At 43.0% G+C, this 24252-nt stretch overlaps 1 protein-coding gene across 1 annotated transcript in view; it reads left to right on the top strand.

The window, feature by feature from the left end:
* NLK (nemo like kinase) overlaps positions 1–24252 on the top strand; it is a 131919-nt gene that overhangs the window by 100309 nt on the left and 7358 nt on the right. Inside the window, exons 4-7 of the mRNA XM_036767898.1 lie at positions 5930–6036; positions 7693–7778; positions 12399–12608; positions 15071–15172. Coding sequence (XP_036623793.1) covers positions 5930–6036; positions 7693–7778; positions 12399–12608; positions 15071–15172 — 505 coding nt within the window. The remainder of the gene's footprint in view (positions 1–5929; positions 6037–7692; positions 7779–12398; positions 12609–15070; positions 15173–24252) is intronic.

The following is a 24252-nucleotide window of genomic DNA, read 5'->3' as shown; positions in this document are numbered from 1 at the left end:
CCTGTCTTCTCTCAGAAAGGACAGGAGCTGAACCGGATAAGCCTCTAAGGTCCTTCCCAACCCTCAGAATCTCCAGGTGACTAGTGAGGCTTAATGAAAAAACAAACAGGCCCATTTTCCATGATCATAAAAAAAGGTTCCTGGAAAATGAGTCTGCCTTTTAGATAGAAAGCATTCAGGCCCTGTTGTTACACTAGGGCACCCAAGGAATCAGAGACCCCCCGTTTATTATTGCTCATTTGTCTCAATAGCTGTACTGTAGCAAATCAGCACATTTTGTAATCTATATTTTATGCAACTACTTAACTAATTACTGCAATCAGCAGCAATTTATTTTAGGACTGTGCTGTTCAGTTACATTGGTTAGAACTCTGAGCCTGGTATACAATGCCCAGTGTGTTTTTAATTATCATATTTTTATTGACTGACTTGAATAGGCAGAAATGTTTAATCTGTTAAAGCTCTTCTGAAAGCCCCAACTTTGGTCTCGGATTTTATCTTTGCCTAGTGCTAACTTGAAAGGCCCTGGCAGGGGCTTTGACCCGGTGGGAGCACCAGCTGTTGTAGAGACTGCCCCATTTAGAGGGAGTGAGGCCTGCTTTGGCTGTTGTTTGGGAGCCCCTCATTAAATTACCCAGAGACAATAATCAGATAGCTGCTGTTCGAGTTAATGGCACCTCTGAGCCCCTGTCAAGAGAGCTTTAGTTAACATGCAACAGACCTGGAGTGATGCAGGTCCCTTTTCAGCCCCTCATTTAATTTAAGCTGCTTTAGTTGGCATAGCAACTAGTTGAGACATCTGGGAGACATTATGCTGGGGGATTGGGACTTAGGAAGATTTGTAGTAGAGCAAAGCAAAAATCTTATGAGTGTGTTACTTCTAGGCATTTTCAACTGCCTTTTTCATTCTAGAACTTTGGTGTTTGTGGCCTTTCTCAACAAAATCAAACGGTAGAAGTTTGCCTGGGACTGCTTTGTTAAATGAAAAATATCCAGAGATCTTTTACTTTCTAAAAACTTCACAAGGCAGACTTACTTATACTAAGTGACTGTTTGGCTGACTTCAAAATGGGGGGTGGGGGGAGGCAGAATGTTGACCCAAGGGCCTGAGCACATGGGAGCTCTAACCAACTCAACTGAATAGCACAGTCATAAAATAATTTAAAGAGATTGCAGGTAGAACGATGAGGAAAGTGAAAAATGCAGTGCCCATGCATGTGACCAAAAGCAGAGTTTTTAAATTGTAAGAGTTGGCCTTGCTGTGGGGGAATGAAAGTGGATGTGGAGAGCTGAATTCTTCAAAGGATATTTGGAGGAAATCAGACATTGTGATTAATGACATTGAGGCTGGTAATTAGAGAACTAACTTCACAGTCAGAAAGACTTGGGGTCATGTCCTGCCTTTGACACATACTGGCTGGGTGACCTCAGGTAACTCTCCTCTCTGGGAGTTCCCTCCACCAATGGAAATAAATTATAGGTCAGACACCTTCAAAATAAAAATGACTAAAGCTGCTGCTGCTAAATGAGTTATAGAAGATAATGTAATATATTAAATAAATGAGTTAAAGCCATCTTGTCAATTCCAATTTTACAATCCCAAACTCTCCTGTTTTTAATTATCTTTAAAAAGCTATCCTTGGGGGGAATAAGGACAGAGGGTACTTGAAAGTAAAAGTATTTTTAACTTAAGTTGGAGAATAGACTGCTTTTAATACCACCAGTCTGAAATGATTACTTGTGGATGAGAAGCTTTTTGGAAGGTTGGATCAGATTTTTCCAGGTCAGGGGCCAGAGAAGGTCAGTGACATCATGGTTATTTGTGCTGAGCAGAGGCAAGAATGGTAGCGGTTTCTGTTTCATCTGGAATGTTGTGTATCCATATGGCCTCAGTCTGGAGGACTACCATGTGAGACCATTGTTAATTTTGTTATTTTGTTTTGGAGAAGCAGATTTGGGAATCTCCTATATAAACGTGCCCAGACCTGTAGAGATAGGGAGGAATATCTCTCCTAACTGCAAAGAGAAAGAGAGAATTTATTAAGTCCTTCCTGTACTATGTATGTGCTAGGCACTGTGCTGTGTACTAAGGATACAAGCAAGCAAGACAGTCCCTGCTCTCGAGGAGTTTATATTCTAACAGGGTTGGTTGTTGTCCCTTGTGCTCAAAGAGGACCAAAATGACGTCCCTGTGTCAGGGTCAAGGTACCGTGTGTCCAGCTGTGGCTGATCAGACCAGTAAGGCTTGGAAGGCTCTACCCCAGGTGAGGCACAGACAGTGTATATGAACAGGTGGGGTGGAGATGTCTTGAAATTTGCCCATCTCACTTTTCTTTTGAGCTGCTGCAGTTCTGCTTTGCTCATAGAACACAGCACCTTCTTTGATGCAGTAATGCTGTGCCCCTTGAATGGGGTAAGACAACACATACAGGGGGCCTGAAAGGGGCCATTGGCCTGGAGGAGGCTTGAAAGCAGTGGTCAGGAAGTGGCTTGGGGTGCTGGTTACCAGCAAGCCTAAGCAGTCCATCTGTACACGGCAGGTACCTCAAGGTCAGAGTTCAGGGGCCAGAAGAGTGATACCCAGAGCATAGCCTGCTTGGTGGCCTGGAAGCGTTTATATTTTGTCTTTCATTGTTCATCTGCTTTTAGAACAATAGATCATCTCACCCACCCCCACACCACTGTTTTTCCTTCCTTCCTCTGTTTAAAATATGGTTACAGATAGGAGGGGGAAAACACACACAAACACATGACATTCTGTTTCATATTTATTCTTCAAGTTTGGCTCTCTTATCAATTTGTGCCATTTTTAAGTCAAAACAAGATTTTCCCAAGTGCCAGCACTACCAGTCCAACCAGATCACTTGAAAACCAAGATGTTTTCTCTCCCCTGCTTGCATCCGCACCAGCTGTCACCAACAGCAGGGAGGTTCTGGTGCTGCAGCCTGGCTGGCCATCCTCTTGATATATATATATATATATATATATATATATATATATATATATATGTGAGGCCTCAGGCAATCACCTGCTTTTCCACATCCAGAAAACCTCTCTTCAGTCCTGGCAGAAGCAAAAAGCCTGTCACTAGAATCAGCAGACACGCCTGCCCCAAGAGCAGAGAGCAGCCTAGCTAGGCAGCCTCGTGCTGAGTTGGGCCTTTTAATGAAACTGACACCGCTTGCTTCAAGGATGGCAGGGATGGGTTTTTTCTCCTTGTTCTGTTTTCTTTGTTTGGGATGTGTTGAACTTTCTTTCCTGGTGTTGCTGGAACCAGCCTAGCTCTCTTTACAAGTTAATTCTGTATAAGGTGTCTTCGAGAGTATATCCTGTCAGTTCTCAGGGTAAGATTTAATAGTAGGTGTTCTTGGGATTAAGTACCCAAGCACTAGCTTTCTTCCGAAGTGGAACAGTGTTTACTTAAATAGTTTTTTTTTTTAAGATATCTATGCTGAACACTTGCCAGACGAGTTTCCAGACCCATTTGGGTCTTCAACCAGGTCTTCAAGGTCACCTTATTCTTTAGATGCTTGTTGGGGGACTTTTCCCAGGACTCAGACCCAAGCATCTTGGCTCCAAGACCAGAGTTCTTTCTGTTACAGACAATTCTCACTTCATGTAAAGTGGACCCTCCCACAGACCTTTACATAAAGTGATCTTTATGAAATCCATGGATGTGAGGAAAGGAGGGAAGGAGGCTAAGAGGGGGCCATGTGCCCATGGAAGGAGGGGCTGGCACAGGGTTCAAGGACACATGGAGGCCAGAGAAGAGAAGCAGAAGCAAATGCATTTAAGGAACACTGGGGCAGGGGCCAGTCATGTGGGGGCCTGCCTGGAACCAAGAGGAAGAACATGCAGAGGGCAGACATGTGCTGGACGTAGACACTGATAGGAGAGGATGGGTGACATGCAGGACAGACCGAAGACACACAGGTACTGGACACATCCACACAGGTGGGTGAGCAGAGTGGGGCAGAGGTCTCTTCTCCAGGCACTGGAGGTCTCAGGCTAGGTCCCTGATCTGGCCCAGAGGCGGCATCCATTCTGCATTCATTTAGAAGGTGATGTGGTTTTGTTTGGGGGGGGGTGGGGGGAGGCAGAATGTTGAGCCAAAGGACAGGAATAGAAAGAGAGAACACAGTACTGTACAGTAAAGTTAACATAGGGGTTTTTCGGAAGGCAGATTTCTTTCAGAATTGTTTGCATACTCTGAATTTACATGAAGTGGGAACTATCTATACTTAGGATGTTGGAATGGGAAAAGACGTGAAGGAGCAAAGGAAAACCTCCTGATTGTTGCTAGCTTGACTGACAGCTCCTTCTCTTCCTGTCTCTTGGCCAGACTCAAGGAATCAGAGAGGACAGAAGTGCTGAAGTTGCTATGTGTCTGTGAGAAGGGCTGGTGGAAGAGGACAGGGAAGACCCCAAGGGCTCTTGAGGGCCAAGCCGCTGCCCTGTGTGGCCAACTCAGTTGCTTAGGAATAGGGAATCCTGTTTGATACATTCATTGGAATGCCCAGCTGACTTCAGTAAATCCCAAAAGTTTGTATTCTAACAGAATCACTTATGGGGCACTTAGGAATCTTTGGAGACCATCAGTCAGGTCCCCAGTCCTAATTTCAGTTAAGCCTACCTCCACTTAAGTCATCCAAGTAGATAATACTAGTGGTGAGTAATACACTTACAGACGCCACTGCATCGATCCTCACAACCGTTCTGTCAAGTAGCTGATGTTACTGCCCACGTTTTCCAGATCGGAAGATTGAGGCTCAGAGATTTAAGGAGCACGCCCCTAGTGACACAGCCAGCAAGTGTCTGAGGCAGGGTTCAGGCTCAGGCTTTCTCCCGTGCTGCCTAGATGCCAGGGGATGACTCTGCCCTTTCCCTACAGGTAGAGAAAAAGGGACTTGTCCATTCTCTCTTAATCATCCATTCTAAAGAGCCCTGGGTTTGTCTGAATCCTGGCTCGGCTGCTGATTACCCGAGCAACCTCGGGCGAGACACTTTGCTTCTACCACCCCCTTTTCTTATTTCACCTAAGTCTCCTCACCTGCAAAATAAGGAAAAGGAACGCGATCATCTCCAAAGCTCTTTCAAGCTCTACGTCTGTGATCCAGTGCACCCTTATCATTGAACATCCTAAAGCCTTTCTAAGTCAGCCAGAAAAATTAAAAGTTCTATCCAGATTCCGTACATGTTGGGAACTGCTAGCCTGAGGGTCACTTTTCTGCTTCCACATGAGCTTCCCTCTTTTCCCCATACCTCTTAAGGCCAGCTGAATATTTGTTGACTACTTCCATGCAAGTGACTGGGGTGGGGGTGATGCCAAGAAGCCATCGTCCCTACCTTTCAGGAGCTTACTTGGGGAGGTTACATAAACAAATGAAGAACTGAAGAAAAAGGTTAATTGAAATACTGGGGTCGGGTGAGAAGTGGAGGTAGGGGCTTCCATAAATGAGCATCATCCTCTCCATTTTGTAAGTCAGAGAATAGAAGACCAGAGAGATGCCAACCCCAGAGCACTTTATCTTTAGGTCAGGCTGCAGTTTTTCTCTTCTCCAGGATCTAATTGAACTAGAATGAGACTACCAAACCTACTCTCTGTGAATTCAGAGAATGTTCCTGTGTCCTGGTCTTTTGTCCTTTTTAGGAAAGTCATTTGGCCCTTTTTCCATTTTATGGTGCTGGTTACAGAAAAGATAGGCAGACCTTCGGCGACCTTTCTCTTAAAGGTGGATTCTGTCGTTTCATTATGTCAGTCTTCCACCTCTTGAAGGCTAGAATTCTGACCCTTCTTATGCTGTGCATCAACAAGTTTTCTCCTGGTAAAACTTCAGCCCTGAAAGTGGAAGTTTTTCTTAGCACTAGCAAGCGCTTCCGGGGGTTGTGAGTGGCATTCTCTGAACTCTCCTTAACTTCTAACCCAAAGATATGTTGTCACAGAATTGATGCAGAGTGACCTACATAAAATTATCGTCTCTCCTCAGCCACTCAGCTCAGATCATGTCAAAGTTTTTCTTTATCAGATTTTACGAGGTAAGACTTTTTATGTCTGAAGGAAAAGAAATGGCAGTCTCTATGAAAGTTGTGTTTTTCCTTTGACCTTTCCCCTGGCCTTCCAAGGCTTTCCTGCTCCAACTGCAGTTCATTTTTGACATAAGCGTATGTAACTGAGTTTAACATTTCCTTGAAGGCTCCCAGGTTGCCAAGAAGTTCTTGATTGAGCTTCTGTGATAGTGATGGCAAAGATGGAACCATACCACTTATCAGTTGGAGCTAGTTGATTTGGAAAAGGCACATCTGGAAGAATACCTTGCCACATAGGATGACCAGATGGAGGAGGGCCATGAGCTTTTGAGTAGGAGTACCCTAGCACCAGGTGCCTAAACGAGAGTGTATCTGTGGCCTAGAAAGTCACCACAGAGCAGCAGAAGAGTCTATTGAGACATCCACTGGCCTAACAAAGCAGATGAGGAACTAATGGAAACAGCTGCCTAAATGAGAAAGACTCATTGGCAAGAAATGATCATGCTGGCTTGACCAGGATAAACATGAAGAATCTTCTTGGCAGTTCTGACTTTTTAATATTAATCATTGAATTGGTACCTGGACATTAGTCCTTTCTCTTAACTGAGTTTTGCTGTTGTAAGACAAGATGTGTGACTCAGCTGAAGGGCAACAGAAACCTTTTTTACCCTGTATGAGATTTTTTTCTTAGAGTTAACATTTTCCTTAAGGGAAATTTAAAAACTTCCCTTCAAAGATTGGGAACACCTAAACCAGGGGTGGGGAACCTGTGGCCTTGAGGCCATGTGTGGCCTTCTAGGTCCTCGGGTATGGTCTTCTGACTGAGTCCAAGTTTTACAGAATAAATCCTTTTATTAAGGGGATTTGTTCCATGAAGTTTGGATTCAGTCAAAGGGCCACACTTGAGGACCTAGGGAGCTACCCGTGGCCTCAAGGCTGAAGGTTCCCCACCCCTGCCCTAAATCATGATTATCTATAAATCTGCCTAAGCATTGGGAAGCTTTTATCAGCTTATTTTCTGTTCTTCCCCATTCCCACTTAATAACCTTAAGGGACTATTGTGAGGAAGGGAATTTGCTGCTTTTTTAGTTTAAAAAAAAAAAGACCTTGGCTACCTAGAGTGTTTCTGGAGGTCTGAGAGGGACCTTTCCGTAATAATATAGAAGTTCTCAGTGTTCAAACCAAAGAATGAGATAATGGTCCTGAGAATACACCTGGTAGAGGAAAGACCCTGGGTAGAACCCTGAGTTGGAGTCTCCTGGAAGAGAAGGAAAGCCCCACTTCAATTTCTTATGGTTAAAGTAAACTTCAGAGAACTTCCCATCTCCAGGAACCACACAGGAGCCATGTGGGGAATTGAGAGTGGCCAGGCCAGCCTTAGCATCAGAATCACTGTTGTAGATTTAGCTTCAAATCATCATATGAATCATAAGGCCTCTCTGAAAAATGAAAGCCCATGAGGACTTTTTAGTGACTTTGTATTTAACTGTAATCAAAGTGGCCACAGGCCTAGGTCAGACTTTTCATTCTACTCATTATGTACTTGCAAGGGAACCACCCGGAATCTCCCCTGATAATTTGTTGGACACCTAAGCAAAGTTTTCCAGAATCTCTCATTGTTTTAAAAATAAGCATGAGCCTCTGCCATTTGATTTGTTGTTTCAGGTTTGAAATATCTTCATTCTGCCGGCATTTTACATCGTGACATTAAGCCAGGGAATCTCCTTGTAAACAGCAACTGTGTGCTTAAGGTAGGCTCTTCCGTGAGTGTCCAGGCTTTTAAGAGCAGTTGGTTTTCAAGAGGAAATTGCCAAGGTTTGTCATCCTTTTTTTAAAAAATAAACTCCCATTTTTTCTGTCTCGTCTCACAGAAAAATACTAGCCCTAATAAACATCTTATGCACCTATTAGGATTAAGCATGTGTTGTTTTGACACATAGCAAGTTTTTTCCATTTTTTTCTCCCCTTTACTGTGTGTTTTGGTAGTGTTGAAATTGAAATAAGGTAGATAAAGAAATGGCAAATCTTTAAGGAAAGTGACTTCTTTTCACACCTCCAAAGAAAAGTGTGTTATCAGGATTAATCATTTGAACACTCATAATTCATTCCTTGAGTCCATATTTGGTTACACAAGGCAGGAGGAGGCATGGGAAGGAACATCAGAAGCTATCAGGGCCATCCTTCTCATTTTATAGATGAGGAAACTGAAGTCCAGGGAGGTTGGACGACTTTCCCAACAAGGTCATACAGGTAACAAGTATCTGAGGTGGGATTTAAACCGAGGTCCTCTGACTACTGCTCAATCCGGGGGTGGCTAAAACACCAGCTAAGCAGAGAAGCAGCCTCAGCAAGTCACTTATCCAGTCCATCAGCTAGCTCTAACTTAGCCATCCTAATGAGAGCTGAGGGATATGTCATGTTCATTTGTAAAGAATCCTGAAATCCCATTGAAATGGTTAACTTCAGCTTCTTTCCACTCTGTCTCTCAGTTGAACTGTTTGTAAATATTGAAGTTGGACTATATGTCATTCTTGATCAGTCTTTCTTTTTCCCCAAACCACCACCTAATGGAAGTGTGAATTAGCAGCAAAATTTCCCAAAATCAGGTGGCAAAATTGTAGCCTGAGCAACCTATGGACTGGAGTCTTAGATCCTGTGTAATGCACAAACCATTGTAGGTCCTCCTCAGTCTGTAGAAATAGGAAACAGGCACCCGCATGGAGCCACATCACCATTATACATTAGACAACTTCACAGTGAAAACCAAATGACATTGTCGCATATTTCATAAGTTGCTTTTATGTCATGTTGCTTAATTCTACACAGTAAATACTTTTACTATTTCAACTGATATATTTAAAGAGGAAAAGAATTGTTTTTTAAAATGTTGCCTACTTTAAGAGTAATCATTACTGTCATTACTACTTAGCTTGTTGGTAGTTAAATCAAGCATTCATGTCAAGTGGGTGAATGAATTTCCTTTTATGATTTTAAATGCTTTCTTCTAACAATAGGCCAGCTCACTTTAAATGCTTGTTGGTTAGGCTACTTGCAAATTGAAATTCCTGTCCATCTGACCCAGTCTCCCTCACTCAGGATCACAGGTTGAGAAGTAGAAGAGACTTAAGCCTCTTTCTCTTCTCTTCCCTCCCCAAGAAACTGATTCAAATGTTTGCAAAGTCCTCAGCTTCATTGGTCTGGTCTAGTATAGCTGGGTCTAGCGTAGAAGTTGAGAGATCAGGTTTGAGTTTCGGTTCTTCCGAGTCAGTTATGTGACCTTGGGAAAAATCACTTGTTTCCTTCTTTTCAATGAGGATCGTATCAGCTGATCTCTCTAGGTTCAAACCTCCCACTTCACAGGGGAGAAAACCGAAGCCTCGGAGGATAACCCCAACCTCCCAGGTCCCCTGACTCCAAATTCTTTGGACTCTAACATACAGTCCTATTCTTTTCCTTTCCTTCTTAACATATATTAGCTGGAAAGAATGTTTGTTTTTTGGATTGCCTAAAAAATAAAACCTCTGGTCATCATGTGATGAAGTATTTTTCTTCCAACTAAATTTATTTTTTTTCCAAGACTATAAAGCCAAAAGGCTATCACAGAGATCATTTAGTCCCTGCATCTGCCCTGATGGCACTCTGCCTAGCCTCAGATGAATCTCTGAGTTCTTTTCAGTGACTCTGGGAGCAGGAGATCCTGCAGCCTGCCTTGGGAACCCAACCCAAGTTCAGCATCTCTTACCAGGGGAGATTTCACCCTAGCCAACCTGATGGGACAACAGAACCAAACTGTCTTATGTTCTGGCTACTGGTTGGAAAATTGAATAAAGAAAGATTTTGTACAGAACTTGCCTGCTTCATAACCTTCGGATGCATGGAGTTGATTTTCATAGCTGCTTAGTTCCAGTACACTTTACTTCTTGCAGTGGGAATAGAGGAAAAAATTATTGCTGAATAAACAATACAAGATTGGGATGCACTGAAATTTTGCCCTGCCCCCACTGACTTACCATAAAGGGCCACATTTACCAGGCTAGAGAACCAACTGAATGTGCAAATGTATCCATAATAATTATTCCAACGCTTTTTAATTGCATCCTTCCTATGCTGAGTATATTTAATTTCCTATTATGCAGAGGATGGGTTATTGAAAATCTCAGTTGCTCATTGGTTATCTGATCATTGAGCCCAGCTCCTCCTCCGGGTAAGATGCTAAAATTGGATCCAGGTGAGGATGGCAGACCAAACAAGTGATCTGCTTTTGAGCTGAAGGCCAGTTTTTAAAACTACAGATACATACAAAGTAGAAAGGAGTTGAGGGTTTCAGTGTCTAAAAATTTCACATCAAGGCCAGGCTAAGTTTTTTAACCCCCAATCACTTAATCTACTGCACACTTTAAGCCCTTACTATTTTTCACATTTGTGCGAGGAATTAGGAATACGAAAATAAAGAATAAAATAATCTCTCCTCTGATTCTATAGAAAGAAACATCATATAGAAGCACGTACAACATAAATACAAGGTAGTGGTTAAGAAAGGAGGTTACTAACAGTTGGGAGGATTGGGAAAGGTTTAGTGAAGACTATAAAGACTATAAAGTCTTGAAGGAAAAGAGATCTTTGTGAGTTAAAGGTGAGGAAATACAGCCAGTGTATAAGACATGGAGCTGGAAGAAGGCTTGCCTTGTGTGAGGCACAGAATTCAGAGCCAGACCAGCTGGACCCAAAGGGGCAAGAAGGGACAATGATGTAGAATGAACTGGAAAGAGAAGTCGGCCAGGCTGTGAAGGGGCCCAAAGCTCAAACAGAAAAGCTTACATTTAGTTCTTGTGGCAGTCTGTGAGAGTGAGGATGTGCACCTGAGGAGAAGCACTTTGTCCATTTTGTGGAGGTTAGGTTGGATCAGGGAGGGAGCTAAGAGAGATCAGGTAGGAGACCATCGCATTGCATTAGTCAAGTGAGAAATATTAATGGTTTGGACCAAGGTGGTGGCTGTGAGAGCAGAGAGAAGGGGGTGTATGTGTATGTGTGTATATGTATATGTATGTGTATACATATATGTAGGTAGAAACAACATTTTCCAACCAATCAGTAAATCTGGTGAGGGAAGAGGAAGACTCTAGTGTGGCACTGAGGTTATGTACCCAGGAGGTGGTGCTCATTTTGGTATATGTTAGTCAGAGACGGATGAGTTTGAAGGAGATGTTGGTGCTGTCTTTTGGACACATTAAGTTTGAGAGGTCTGTGGAACCGGCATTCAGGGAAGAGACAGCCTGCAGCTACATCATGTACATTGAGATGATCGTTAAACCATGGAAGCTGAGGAAGTCAGGAAGGAAATGTGTAAAGAGAGAAGACAGGAGGACCCAGGACAAAGCCTTGGAGAATAGCCACAGTTAGAGGGTATAACATGGATGATGAACAAGCAAAGACCAATTCGGGGAGTGGTTAGACAGATGGGAGAAGAAGGAGAGAGGAAAGGGCAGAGAAGATGGGAAGCTCTGGGACCGCAGGCAGAGGGGATGGCCTTGGCTAGCAGGGCCAGCTCATTATCACAGACTGGAGGAAATGGAGGGAATGGGGAATGAGATGAAGAGAAGGGAAGAGACAGTGGGGCTTATAGCAGATGGACCCACTTTTCACAGTAAAGTAAAAGGCTTGAAGACTTAACAATCATCTATTTTGCCTGAGGTTTTTTTTTCCTGCATGATTGGTTAGTCATATAGCCTCTCCTTTCCCCCCTGCACACATGGGAATGATGAATTTGTTCAAGTAGGAGATTGGACAAAAATTAGTGGGAAGAATGTTTAAGGTGACTTTAAAAGGAGCCTAAGAACTGGTCAATAAAAATTGAGGCCGAGCTTTCCAAAGCTACAGCTTCTACAAGACAGTCACTGTTTTAGCCTTATTTTGTCTTATCTATAAAAGCTCTAAAAACCTTTTGATGGAGGTGACTTGACCTACCCCCAGAGCAGATTGAAAGTCAATTATTTCTTCTTCCAACAAATCTTTATTGTGCACCAAGCCACAGGACAACTAGTCTTACTTTGTCTCTGTTGTTGTTTTGCTTCAGTCGTCAGTCAAAAAAAGTTTAAAAGAGCCAAAGAATTTACTGACACAGCATTTTAAGTGGAAGGAAAGGAAATTTAGATGACTAAACAAATTGTTCTTCCTCCAGATAAGATCTATTTGTGGAGTAATAATCATAGGCATTTGGTATTAAGCACTCCTACCAAGTACCAAGCTCCATAAAAGCACATTTTAACCTGTTAATACATGTAAATAAAATATGCCGGCATTTTGTTTTAAGCATATATTTGAAAGCTCTGATAATTGCAAAATCACATTTGAGAAACCACTGTTCTATTTAGATTTGCGACTTTGGATTGGCCAGAGTGGAGGAATTGGATGAATCCCGTCACATGACTCAGGAAGTTGTCACTCAGTATTATCGGGCCCCCGAGATCCTGATGGGCAGCCGTCATTACAGCAATGCTATCGACATCTGGTCTGTGGGCTGCATCTTTGCAGAACTACTGGGACGAAGGATATTGTTTCAGGCACAGAGCCCCATTCAACAGGTATAAATATACCCTGGCCCTCTGGTGCCGTGTAATTGATTTTAGTTAGGCCAATCTAATTTCAGATATAGTTGAGTTAAGATTCTGTCATCTACACGTCAAGGGGCTCCTGCTGCTTGGGTCAGATCTTTGGATGTACTGTGCTCTGTATTGTACTGTAACATTTTGCTCAAAGTGACAAGAAATAAGTACATTTTCTTTCTTCCACCCTCCCCCTTTCATTTCCTTGAACTATGGGATGTTTTTGTAGGGTTGGTGGTGCTACTGATCCATTTACACCCCCTTTAAAATGTGTTCAGCGAAGTTATAAAAATTCAGTTTTTCTGTGAGCTTCAATGTTGATGTCTCTCATTTTGAGCATTTAGAAAAGGTGACATTTAGCTGGGCTCCATAGTACAGCCAGAATTCATTAAAATGCAGATTCAAGGAAGCATTTAAAACATTCTGATTAAAGCTGTGTGGATATATCTAAATGAACTGGGATACCATACTTCATTGGTATTATTTCCAAATCTGATTTTTAAACAGGCCTGCATCTCTGTGCATCTCTAGAAACAATGTATATTCTCAGTTAACAGAAGCATCTCCTTTGTGTCTAGAACTGTCAGTCACCATGTTAGGGAATGTATTTGTCCTGTTCAGCAGTTGACGTGTTTGTTTCTTGACACAGTCAAGTCTACATATGTATATTACGTAGTCTAAAATTCAGTAGCCATTGGAAAATTATCTGGAAGTTGTCCTATTACTTCTGTACTAAAGGTGACTTACATTGCTCCATTCATATTCAACTTTAGCCATGTTATTGTTTTTAAAACTTCTGCAGAAGGTGTGATGTGTACAAGGCTCTTAGGTCAAAAGGAAGGCTGTTTTACTGCACCAGTTGGTAAGGTAACCATATAATTGAAGCCAGTCTTGAGATATTTCAGTACCTTGGATATTCTGTATGTACATGTGGTTTTAATAGTCAATCATATTCTAAATTTAGAGAACAGTATTTAACAGGTTTTTTAATATATGTGGCCTTCATATTTGCACATAAGGAGCTTACATTATAAAACTAATATTAGTCTTTTAAATGTGGGAATCCTTTAACTGAAAAATAGGGAGTGAAGTCACTGAAAATGTTCAGTGAACAGGGATCTCAGGCTACCACTAAAAATAAGTAAAGCGTGGCTTATGTTGGTATTTAAAGCTTAATTCTCCAGAGGAAGAGGAATCTTGTTTTTACCATTCTGAAATGACATCTTGGGGAATCCCCATATGTGTTACCAGGAAAGGTGGGGGGGGGGGCCTATAAAATAGTGAAGAGAATCCAATTTCCAATTGAACATAATGATTTTCTGTAGTATTTCCTAATGCTTTAAAAAAAATACAGCTACAACAAACCTTCGTATAAGAACTTTATTATCCTAAGATCCAGCTCATTTGGGGCAGACTTGCCAAATGTTTCATTATTTGTCTTAATGAGCCTGCTATTTCTGGTCAACAGTAGCCTGAGGATTCTTGTAGGTTATAAAAGTGTCATCTAGTCCCCCCTCAAAAAAAAAAAAAAGAACCAACCACCACCTTTGTGAGAATCTTCATTGCTGCAGAGGCACATTTCTGTCACGCATCTCTGTAATCTCCAAGTGAAGTGCTGAAGGTCTGTCCTGGGCTCTAGACAGACCCCAAACTTGTACTTCTATTTGGGGATTCCAAAAAGAGGAATAGTCCAGAGTCACATTCTCTTGGTAAGAGCTGTCCGGGCTAGAGTATAATTGCTAATGAGATTATAACAGAACATCTGTAGGGTTTGAGACAGATGTTAAGATAGATGGCTGCCTATAGGGATGGGCCATCTGAATTGTGTCCACAAATCTGCCTGATACAGACTGTCCTCTAGGATAGGTATAGTTCTTTGCCAGCGTAGGAGAAGGCTATCCTGACTATAGTGTAAAAAATCTATCTTGACCCAAACGTGGAGAGTCCAGCTCTGACCTCAAATGTAAAGGCATTGAGCCAACCATCAGAGCTGGCTGCTCCTGAGGGTATCTTACCTGGCGAGTCCTAGTCTGCTGCACATCCAAATCCAGCCCTTCTCTCGTGTCCTGAAGAACATAACTTGTAGCTGAATTTGACACGGGTATCAGGCCTAGCTGGGCCCATCATAGGTGCTGATATGCCCAGCACAGTAGGGGCCGACTGAGGTCTCTTTAGTAAGTCTGTTACATCCCAAAGTTAGTGCTATATGGATAGGGAGGGAGAGTGTCCAAACCCAAGCTGTCTAACCTTTATTGTTTATTTTAAGTAGGCTAGAAAGGAAGAATATAGTCTTATCTCCATGAACTTGAAACATGAATCTGAAAGCTCTGTTCCAAGCTGTCTGTGAAGCCCTTATTCCAGAATGTATTATTGAAGTTGAAGAATAATGGGGTATCTCCCAGACATGGTGACTGTCATCTTTTTTTCATGTCTGCCTACAGTTGGATTTGATCACCGACTTACTGGGCACACCGTCACTGGAAGCGATGAGGACAGCTTGCGAAGGTGCAAAGGCACACATACTCAGGGGTCCTCATAAACAGGTAAGGGCCAGAGGGGGAGAACAGCTGGTCTGATCACCATCTGCTAAGGCAGCGACAAGGGAGCATTAGGATCAGAACTCATAAGCTGAGGGCAGAGCTACAGGATTCTTTCATTCTTGTCGTGGCAACACATCAGATAAAGTTTTGAAAACTTGTCTGGCCAAATAGAACAGCGTCAGCTCCCGGTGCCACAGCAAAACTTAATATCATGCTGTGCTGACCTTGACCACATATTGCTACCTGATAACTTGATGGTTTTGTTTGATGTTGGAAATTGTTTCTTCAAACAAAAGTATCTTCCTTCTTCACTCGGTTCTAAAGAGGATTTCCCAATCTGTCTTGATATACTTTTCTAACCATTTCACTTATAGATCTTATTCTTGTAGGTATCTCTCAAATGTCCAGGGCCATTTATCCATCCTTAACCGTGTGATGACATGTAAATTACTCCCCCTCACTGAGCCTCAGTTTCCATCTTTTTTTTTATATTAAATGACATATAAGGTCCCTTCCATCTCTGATATTCTGTAATTTATCTTTGTAACTAAGTTTTCTCCCATTTTATTAGCATGGTACTAAGGTGAGCCACAAGGGTGGAAAGCAGAATTATGTCCAAGGACAAAGAACCAGAATTCCAGGCCATTTTTTTTTCAGTTGTACCTTTTTCTTGTGTCATAAATCCACTTCATACACAAGTCAGGACATCACCCACGATATCATTGGTCCTCTTCGAAAACAAAGGATGAGCAACAACCACCAAACATGGACATCAGCAGGAGCCTGCTCCTCTGTCCTGAATTGGGTTGTGAGGTCATGCCGAGCAGATCCATACGGCCCCTGGGGTTTGCTGCTGACCGAGCCCCTACAGAAGGACACAGACAGTCCTTTTTCTCTGTCCTGTTAGTGAGCACTTCCACAAGGCCTTCCCTAATCATCTGTGAATTGTTCAGAACTGCAGAAGCTTGAGGCATGACCTTTGTGAAAGCTACAAATTGGACCAGACGGAGACTGAGGATTAGGCAAGGCTGCCGATCCTCTGTGTTGTTGGTCTTAGTGTGGATGGGCATTCGCCTCAGCCACCCTGCAGCCCCTGCTAATGATCAAAGACAACAAGCTGAGTTCTCCCCACCCAATGAGGTTTAGGTACATAGGCAAGACCTTTTCTTTGCCAGTCTGTTTCCTCTTATAGACATGGATCCAGTGTTGTTAACTCTCCAAGATAGAGTTTTTACCTAGGTTAGGGAAAATAGGAAACCATTCAATATCCTTGGTAAAAACCCTAACCAGCTACTATGTGATAATATATTGGTCTCTGTGCAAATCAGCATATACCAAAATGTTAAACTTTGAGTATGTAACCAAACCATGAGGGCACATTCTAAAATGCCAGTTCATCAGTGTTTTATGTATTCTGGTACACATAAACCTGCTTAGCTAGCTAAGTAAAATGCACTGTGGGTTGTGTTTTGGTTTTTTTTTTGCCTTTTTTGTTTCCCAAGAAGGTAATATGATCATTGCCATTGTGGCTTTGTTAAGAGCCCTGGATTTTACAGCTCATAGCTTTTCATTCCTAAGAAAGGTTTTTCAAGGGGTAGAAGATAATAAAGTTGTATTGTCTTTTAAAACCAGTGAGATCCCATAAACACAGGTGTAGGCTTTTGTGTTCTAAGCTGTACTCCAACAATGGCCCACCCCTCTTTGCTGTTTGTTTACTTCAGAACCGTTAAAACCATTTGAGGACTTGACATTTTTAGAATGTTGCGACAAATCCAGAGAAAAGTCCTGCATGCAGGGAAATGTGATCAAGAAATACTCTGTTTGGTGAATGGACAGAGAGCTCACTTAGCAAGCACTTGCAGGGAAATCATTTCTCCCTCACAAGATTGCTGGGCCAGTAAATCTTGCCGGTCAGAAAGGGAGCTGAGAATGGAGACCTAATGAGCATCAGACACCATGATGCCGCCCCGCCCTCTCCACAGGGGGGACACTGTTGCTGAGTTTCCAGCTTGTTGATCTTCTCAAACGGCAGACTTCTTCCTGAGGAGGTTCCTTCCGGCTGACAGTGGAATGGCTCCGAAATGTGACTGAGGAATATAACTTCAATGGCCATTACCAGTGACTTTGTATGAGCCCTTCACTGACTGGAATTAGGGCTCCCATTGTGCGTAGGAGGGACCCCAGCAGCTAATATTTCAACACTGTCTTGTCTAGCAGGACATGGCACATGGACTCTTCTCTAAAGACCACCATCCCTTGAATTTTAGTAGATCCAGCTGGGAAGGATTTACAGCTATGTTTACACAGAGTGTAAATTGACCCAAATTTTTCTGTATAAACATTCAGCTCTTGCTTATATAAAGTCAGTCTTCACCCCCATAGGCATGTGACAGCAGAGCTTCCTGGAGTATGACAGCCACAATCAGAGATCATACCACCCTCTACAGCTGAGTAAGGGCTGCCTGAGCATCAGACTGGGGACTGCTCTAATTATACCAAGAACTAGGTTCAAGAGACTGTGGGGGAGAGGGGGCACATCCATGGTTTACTTGTCACCCTCAGTTTCAGCAAAGACATTTTTTAAGATCTTTCACATGGCTTAGTGCACCATGCCATCCAGTACAGCCTCATGTGATGCTTTGTTGTGCTTCTTGAAGGTCTAGGAGGGGGGGGGGGGGGTAGAGTTGTACTCCAAGAGTTGTTGGCACCTTCCAAATGATCCTTTCAGTGGTCCTTATTTACTTTAGCCTCCTTGATCCATCTCTCAGCCTGCTCTTGCTGTTGGACCAGGATTTAGGCTTCAGTGTTAATGACTAAGACACTCACCTTGGTTTGGACTCTGGGATGCTGCCGACTTTGCTCCCGTAGCATTCAGCAATCTGTTTCTTCTCCTACCCCCAACAAAAGCTGTTGAGGACTCTACTGACAGCAGGGAAGTCATCAGGAAAGCCTGATTTCTTCTAGGTGCTGACTACATCACCCCCACCCCCAGCCTTGACTGCTCCACTTACTCCTTTGGATCCCAGGCTTCCCTGGAGTATGACCCTGTCAGGACCCTGAGGCCAGTACCCTGTAACTCCACTCCTGGGCCTGAGACTGGTGATGAAGGCTACAGAGATTCAGGAGAGGTCCCTGGTAGAGCTCCTCATGCAACTCTCAGAAGATTTCCTAAGACAAGGTAGACAAAGATAATGCTTCAAAGAAACCCAACCCCACCTCAGATAGCTGAGACCCATTAAGATTGGGGCAGGTGACCCTTCTCCCACCTGTGACCAATTTTCTCTGGAGGCAAGGTTGCTCTGAAAACTGAGCATCCTTTAGAAGGCACACTTCATACAAGTTCTCCCTTTAACTATTGAGAAATCTTGGCCGCATAAAAACCTTCCCAGAACACACAGAAGACTCACACAGATCCAGTTACAAAGTGCTTCTTAAAGAAATAAAGAGCAACTTAAATAACTGCAAGAATATACCGCATTCATGGCTAGGCCATGCCTGTATAAGAATGACGACATGGCCAAAGTTAATTTGCACTTTTAATTCTATACCAGTCAGATTCCCAAGGGAATACTTCACAGAACTTAGAAGAGTAATAACCAAAAGCATTTGGAGAAATCTTGGCTGTTGCTTCTGACCTCAGCCTCGCCCAATGACGATGCCTCTTTTCACCGTTTTAGTTCCTAACTGTAAACTCTCCTCTACCTGCTTAATTTAAAAAAATCTCTTCTCATTTTATTTTGTCCAGTCCCTTGCCCTCTACACAGATGTCCTTGGCTTTGTCCTCACTGTCCACCTCACCTTACCAAGGCCGGTACTGACTCATTAAGCAGAACTCCTGTGCCCTGACCCTGATACTTTCCCCCTCCATCCATCAGACAAGGCCCAGGGCAACCCGGGAAGCTTGTGTTAACCCCTGAGGTGGGATGTGTCCTGTGGTTACCATTCGGGCACTGCCAGAAGAGGATGTGACTCTAGCACTGGTCCCTCTGCCTGAAAGGAACAGAAACTTTGGGGAATAACTCCAGGGCTCCTTTCTGGCTGCTAGGGGGCCTTTGCCCTCTTCTGTCCTCTTAAGTAGATGCCTAGTCTTTTTCCCAAATAAATATGGAGTTTCAAAGGTGAGATTCTCTGACCAAGGCCTGATGAAACGCTGGCCAAGAGTCTTCTCCATGGATCCAAACAGTCTAGGGAGGTGGGGAACCTGTGGCCTCAGGGCCACATATGGCCATCTACATCCTCAGGTGCAGCCCTTTGACTGAATCCAAACTTCCCAAAGAATTTGTTCTGTGAAGTTTGGATTCAAAGGGCCACACTTAAGGACCTAGAGGGCCACACACGGCCCCAAGGCCCCAGGTTCCCCGTCCCTGGTCTAGATCATTTCTGTGGTCCCCTGCAACCCTCAATCAAAGATCCTCTGGATGAAGGAGAGCCTTCCTGTGTGCCTGCTGGGCTAAGTTCCTCATGTTTGAGGTATGGTGAGGACAACAGTACCTACACCCACCCAGGTCCTGCCCTTGTGCTGTGATAATCCTCTCTTTGACCCATCTGAGCCATCCAAGGTCCTACACACAATGACCAAGGATTTCTAGTGGCTGCCATCCTAGCAGATGTATGTTTGTATGAAGACATATAATAAATTGTGTGCCTCGGGTGAGCACCATACCAGGAAGCCAGAAGGCCTCTTATACCCCCTATTAACTCCCATGGGCCGTGATCACCATAGGGTTCATTGCTGGACTCTGTGTGTAGTATGGTAAAGCTAAGCTTTATGACACATCGAAAAAAAAAACAAAACACCATACCCTTGAACAGAACCCCTGGTACTAAACCTCTCCTCATCACCAACATCAGTGCACTTCACTCCCCCCACTACTAAGTTTTGTACATTAACATCTCTTGGTCCTCCGCTCAGAACACCCCCTCTTCACTGTGAACTGTAGATTCTGTTCCAGGTATTTCTAGCAGTGTGCACCTTTTATTCAAGCCTGTGATCTATAAACTGCTTCATGTTCCAAGTAGCCCAAGCCAACCTCAAGGCATCCCTCAAGAAGATCTAGAATGCCCAAACTGATAAAATCCTGTTCTCCAGGAGAATCCTTGTGGTTAGGAGATTAGGTATGGCTGTTAATCCCATGCTACTAGTCCACCTGATAGTCTCCAAAAAATAGTCCCTACTTCATCCCCAAGTTCACTCAACTAGTCAGCCACAAACTGCAGCTCAGACTCTTTAGTCTTGAGACTTACCGTGCATTTCATCAGTCTTTGCTCTGCTTCAGCCAGCTCGATGGTGTAACTCTTCCCCCACTACCTTTGTATTCTTATCACACACTCATATAAGATATAGATGAATCTGAAGCTCAGGCCATCCTGAGTTCTGTATCCCAGCAAAAGAATTGTGAGTATTTCATTGGCCAAAGGAATCCTAGGCTAGAAAACTAAGTAGCCATCCCCCAGCACCTTATTTTCCCTAAACTTCTTGGAGTGGTTTGCCATTTCCTTCTCCATCTCATTTGACAGATGAAGAAACTGAGGCAGACAGGGTAAGGTGACTTGCCCAGGATCATACAGCTAGTACGTGCCTGAAACTGGATTTGAATTCAGGAAGATGAGTCTTCTGATTCCCAGCCTGGTGCTATATGCACTATGGTGCCACTTAGCTACCGTATACCTATATACATACTTACATACATACATACATACATACGTAATATAGACTTAGAAACAATCATTGAAATGCTAGGAAAGGATGACATCACCAAGGAAGAATATATATTGAGAGAGAATATTAAGAAATCCCAGAGAAGATAGAGCCTTGCAGGAAGAGGGCATTAGCAAGGTCATAGGCTGAAGAGAGGTCCGGGAGGGTAAGGCTTGAGAAGAGGCCATTGAGTGTAGCAGTGAAGAGATCTTTGTCACATCCTGCAATCATTTCGGGCACATCTCACCCGAACCCACTAGTATATTCCTCTCACATCCCACTAACAGTTCATCACAGTCATTAATGGAACATCCTGTCCCCATTACTTGTCTCAAACACCTGCACACACTCCTGCATTCCCGACTAGCTCGTAGATTTGTGTGGAAATCTAACAGATGGGCTGGTAATACTTTAAAGAGAAAAAAAGTCGTGTTGGGAGGAATGTCAGACACTTGTTTTTAACCCAGAGACTTGAGGTGTCTTGCAGATTTTAGATTTTTCTTCATGAGATTGGTCCTGGTGTGTCATGTGAGAATTGCCATTGTCCTTTCCTTCATGTTTTTTGTACTGCCTAGTATCCAGAGCCTTGACTACTTTCAGGGACAACAGCAAGTGTAGGAAAGAGGAAGGAAATGGAATTTGCAAGGCCTCAAACTCCAGGGCAGCTACTTTTCTATGGAGCCAGTCAGGGACTAAATTATTAGCATTTGTCTTGCTGGGGAGGATATGGCATAAATGAATTGATTCATCATTTCTGTGTGTCTGTTTTAATACACATTTAGAAGCAGGAAAAGAGAAATGGTCCAAATGTGTCTGACCCAGGCAGAGCCAGGAGAGCTGTTCTCAGAAGTTAAGACTGCACAGTCATCTTCGTTTTTAGTGCATTTATCAGGGATGCCTTTTTGGTGTGCTCAGGAGAAACCCTAAGACCATCTTCTAGTCTAATGAAGGAGGAGTTCTAACCAATAAGACCAAAGCTTGTGCCTGTGTCCACTAGAGTTACCTAGACATTTACAAACAGCAACCTAAGATCGGGAGCACAAATATTAAGCCATTTTACAGTAAGGAAGGTGAAGCTCAGATTAACTAACTTGCTGAAAATCCAACACTCCTAAGTGCCAAAGCTGTGATTTCTGCCCTGGCTAAAATATCTCATCCCCTCCCTAGTAAGTGAGCTCACTGAAGGCAGAACTGTGCAGCGCTCTGCTTAAACACGCTTCCAGTGACAGGAAACTCATGACCATGTAAGGCATGCCATTCCTGTATTGTTACTCTAATAATTAGGAAGTTGTTCCTTACATATCAAACTGAAACTTCAGAATTACACTGCAGTTTTTACATGGAATTGAGGAAAAAATAAAGTATTAAATAAGTGTGTATTTTTTTAAATTTTGCTGTAAATCAAATCATTATTTTGCATCTCAGTTGCCTCATACAGGTGATTTCAGAGACTCTGTCTTCATTTCTAATGGACAATGACTCATAACTCTTTAGCTTCACTTTTCTCCTTTTATAAACTAACAAATAGCTAAAAGACCTCTGATCCTCACCTCGTCCAGTCCCTTTAAATACCAGTGAAGGAGAGAAAGGTCAGTCAGTGACTTGGTGACACCCCCACTAGAATCAGACCTTCGGGCTTCTGTGCTTGTGAAAAATCTTTTAGGTTGAGAATTATCTCCTAAGCTTTTAAAGGCTTAAACAAGAAGTTTAACATATGAATTTTCTTTAAAACTGGGTATATTTATGTCGTAAGCCACAAGACTAGGCAACCTTTACAATGAGGCTAAAGAGAGAACTTAAAGCTTACATGGGAAACCCATTATGATCGTAGGTATCTTGTTAGGACTCTAGTATATGGAGTGGAAAAATGTGAAACTTTGGTTTTCACTGCCCCCTTTTCCTCCATGAAAATCCTACTCTGATATCTTACTGGTATACACCCTGGGTTTTTGAAGACTATGTAAATGGAACATGAGCTCAGGCAGGACCCACAAAATTGGTCCATCTTTGAGTACAGGCCCAGCAGCTGACTGTGTGTCCCATCATGCAGTCATACCAGTACAACCTTAACTGGTGGTACCAGTACAGTCACTGGTTGGCCACAGGGTTTTGATTTTTTTTTTTAGGACAACAGCAACTCTCCAAGACTGTCTAGTAAGTTCTAGAGGGTCTGGGATCTACCTCAGTGAAAAGAGTACTGATGAAATCTTGGGTCCTTAAAGTATGGCTTTTCTAGCCTGTTACTGAAGCTTATGAAGATATCATTTCTGAGACAGCTTCTTCTAACATAGACTCACAGCCCAGGAAATATAAAGGTCCCATGGGAAATACTGTATCAGGTTTACAGTAGGACTCTCTCAGTGTAGCATCAACAATATGATAATACTTGTTGAAGGAATTACCTGTTAAAGCACAGCTACTCTTTTTTTTTTTAAACATGAAACTCTTGAGCCCAAACTGTCTTCTTGGTTGGAGTCTGTGATTATTTGAATTAGTCTAATGGGGAAGTCTTTGGGGCCCTGGTAGTGTTGGACAGGGGTAACAGAGCTCACTCCTTCTCCATCCCTCTTTTAAGTTGGGTGACTTTCTACTCTCTTGGGCACTCAGAGTTAGGCTTGAAGCATCTCACAAACCAGGACCACCTAGGGCAGTATAAAATAAGGTGATGCTTAAAGTTACAAAAGTCCATAAAGAAATAGTGGGTGCTGGGTTTTCATTGCTGCAGAAATGGTTTGGCCTAGGGGCACACCCAGCTTTCAGTTTCCAGAACAGAGAAGAGGGGTCACTGATCCGAAGGTTAGTTTCTCTAAGTACAGGCTTTAACTGTGTTGTCCTTCGAATTGTCACTTTGTCCATAGGACTGGTTTGAGTTGTCCATGGGCCACAGCCAATTTTGCAAGCAAATGGAAATGGCTAAAGGGCTTATTTTATTTTTTTAAAATAGCACATAAATCAAGTGAGATCACATTTGGCAGAAAATTTAGAGCTTATCTAGCTTGAAGGGAAGAGAGACTACTGCTTCAAGGTTATGCTTTTTTATTAAGCCATTAGGAGAAAAAATGCCAAAAGAACTTTATCTTTCTCTCCCTATCCTCTCCATCCCTCCTCCCCACCAACAAAAGTGAATTAGTCAGAACTGGGGCAAAGGAACCACAATGGTGATGCTTGGGCATTATGTTAAACAGGCCAAAATGGTTTGGTGGTCTCTCTGTGATTGTTGGGGCATGATGCAAAGGGGCTGCCAACTGCCGGTCTGTTTAGCCTTGCACCAGATTTTTGTGATGTAAAGGTCATCTGGGATCTGCATGAGGGCCTTTTGAGGGAGGAAGTAGGACTTCTGCCCTGAAAATCCGTAAGATCACTGCACAAGTACAGGTAATAGACA

This window comes from Trichosurus vulpecula, chromosome 7 (assembly GCF_011100635.1).
Source record: "Trichosurus vulpecula isolate mTriVul1 chromosome 7, mTriVul1.pri, whole genome shotgun sequence".
NCBI classification, from domain to species: domain Eukaryota; kingdom Metazoa; phylum Chordata; class Mammalia; order Diprotodontia; family Phalangeridae; genus Trichosurus; species Trichosurus vulpecula.
Note: the sequence above shows the minus strand (reverse complement) of the source record. Positions and strands in the feature narration are given on the sequence as shown.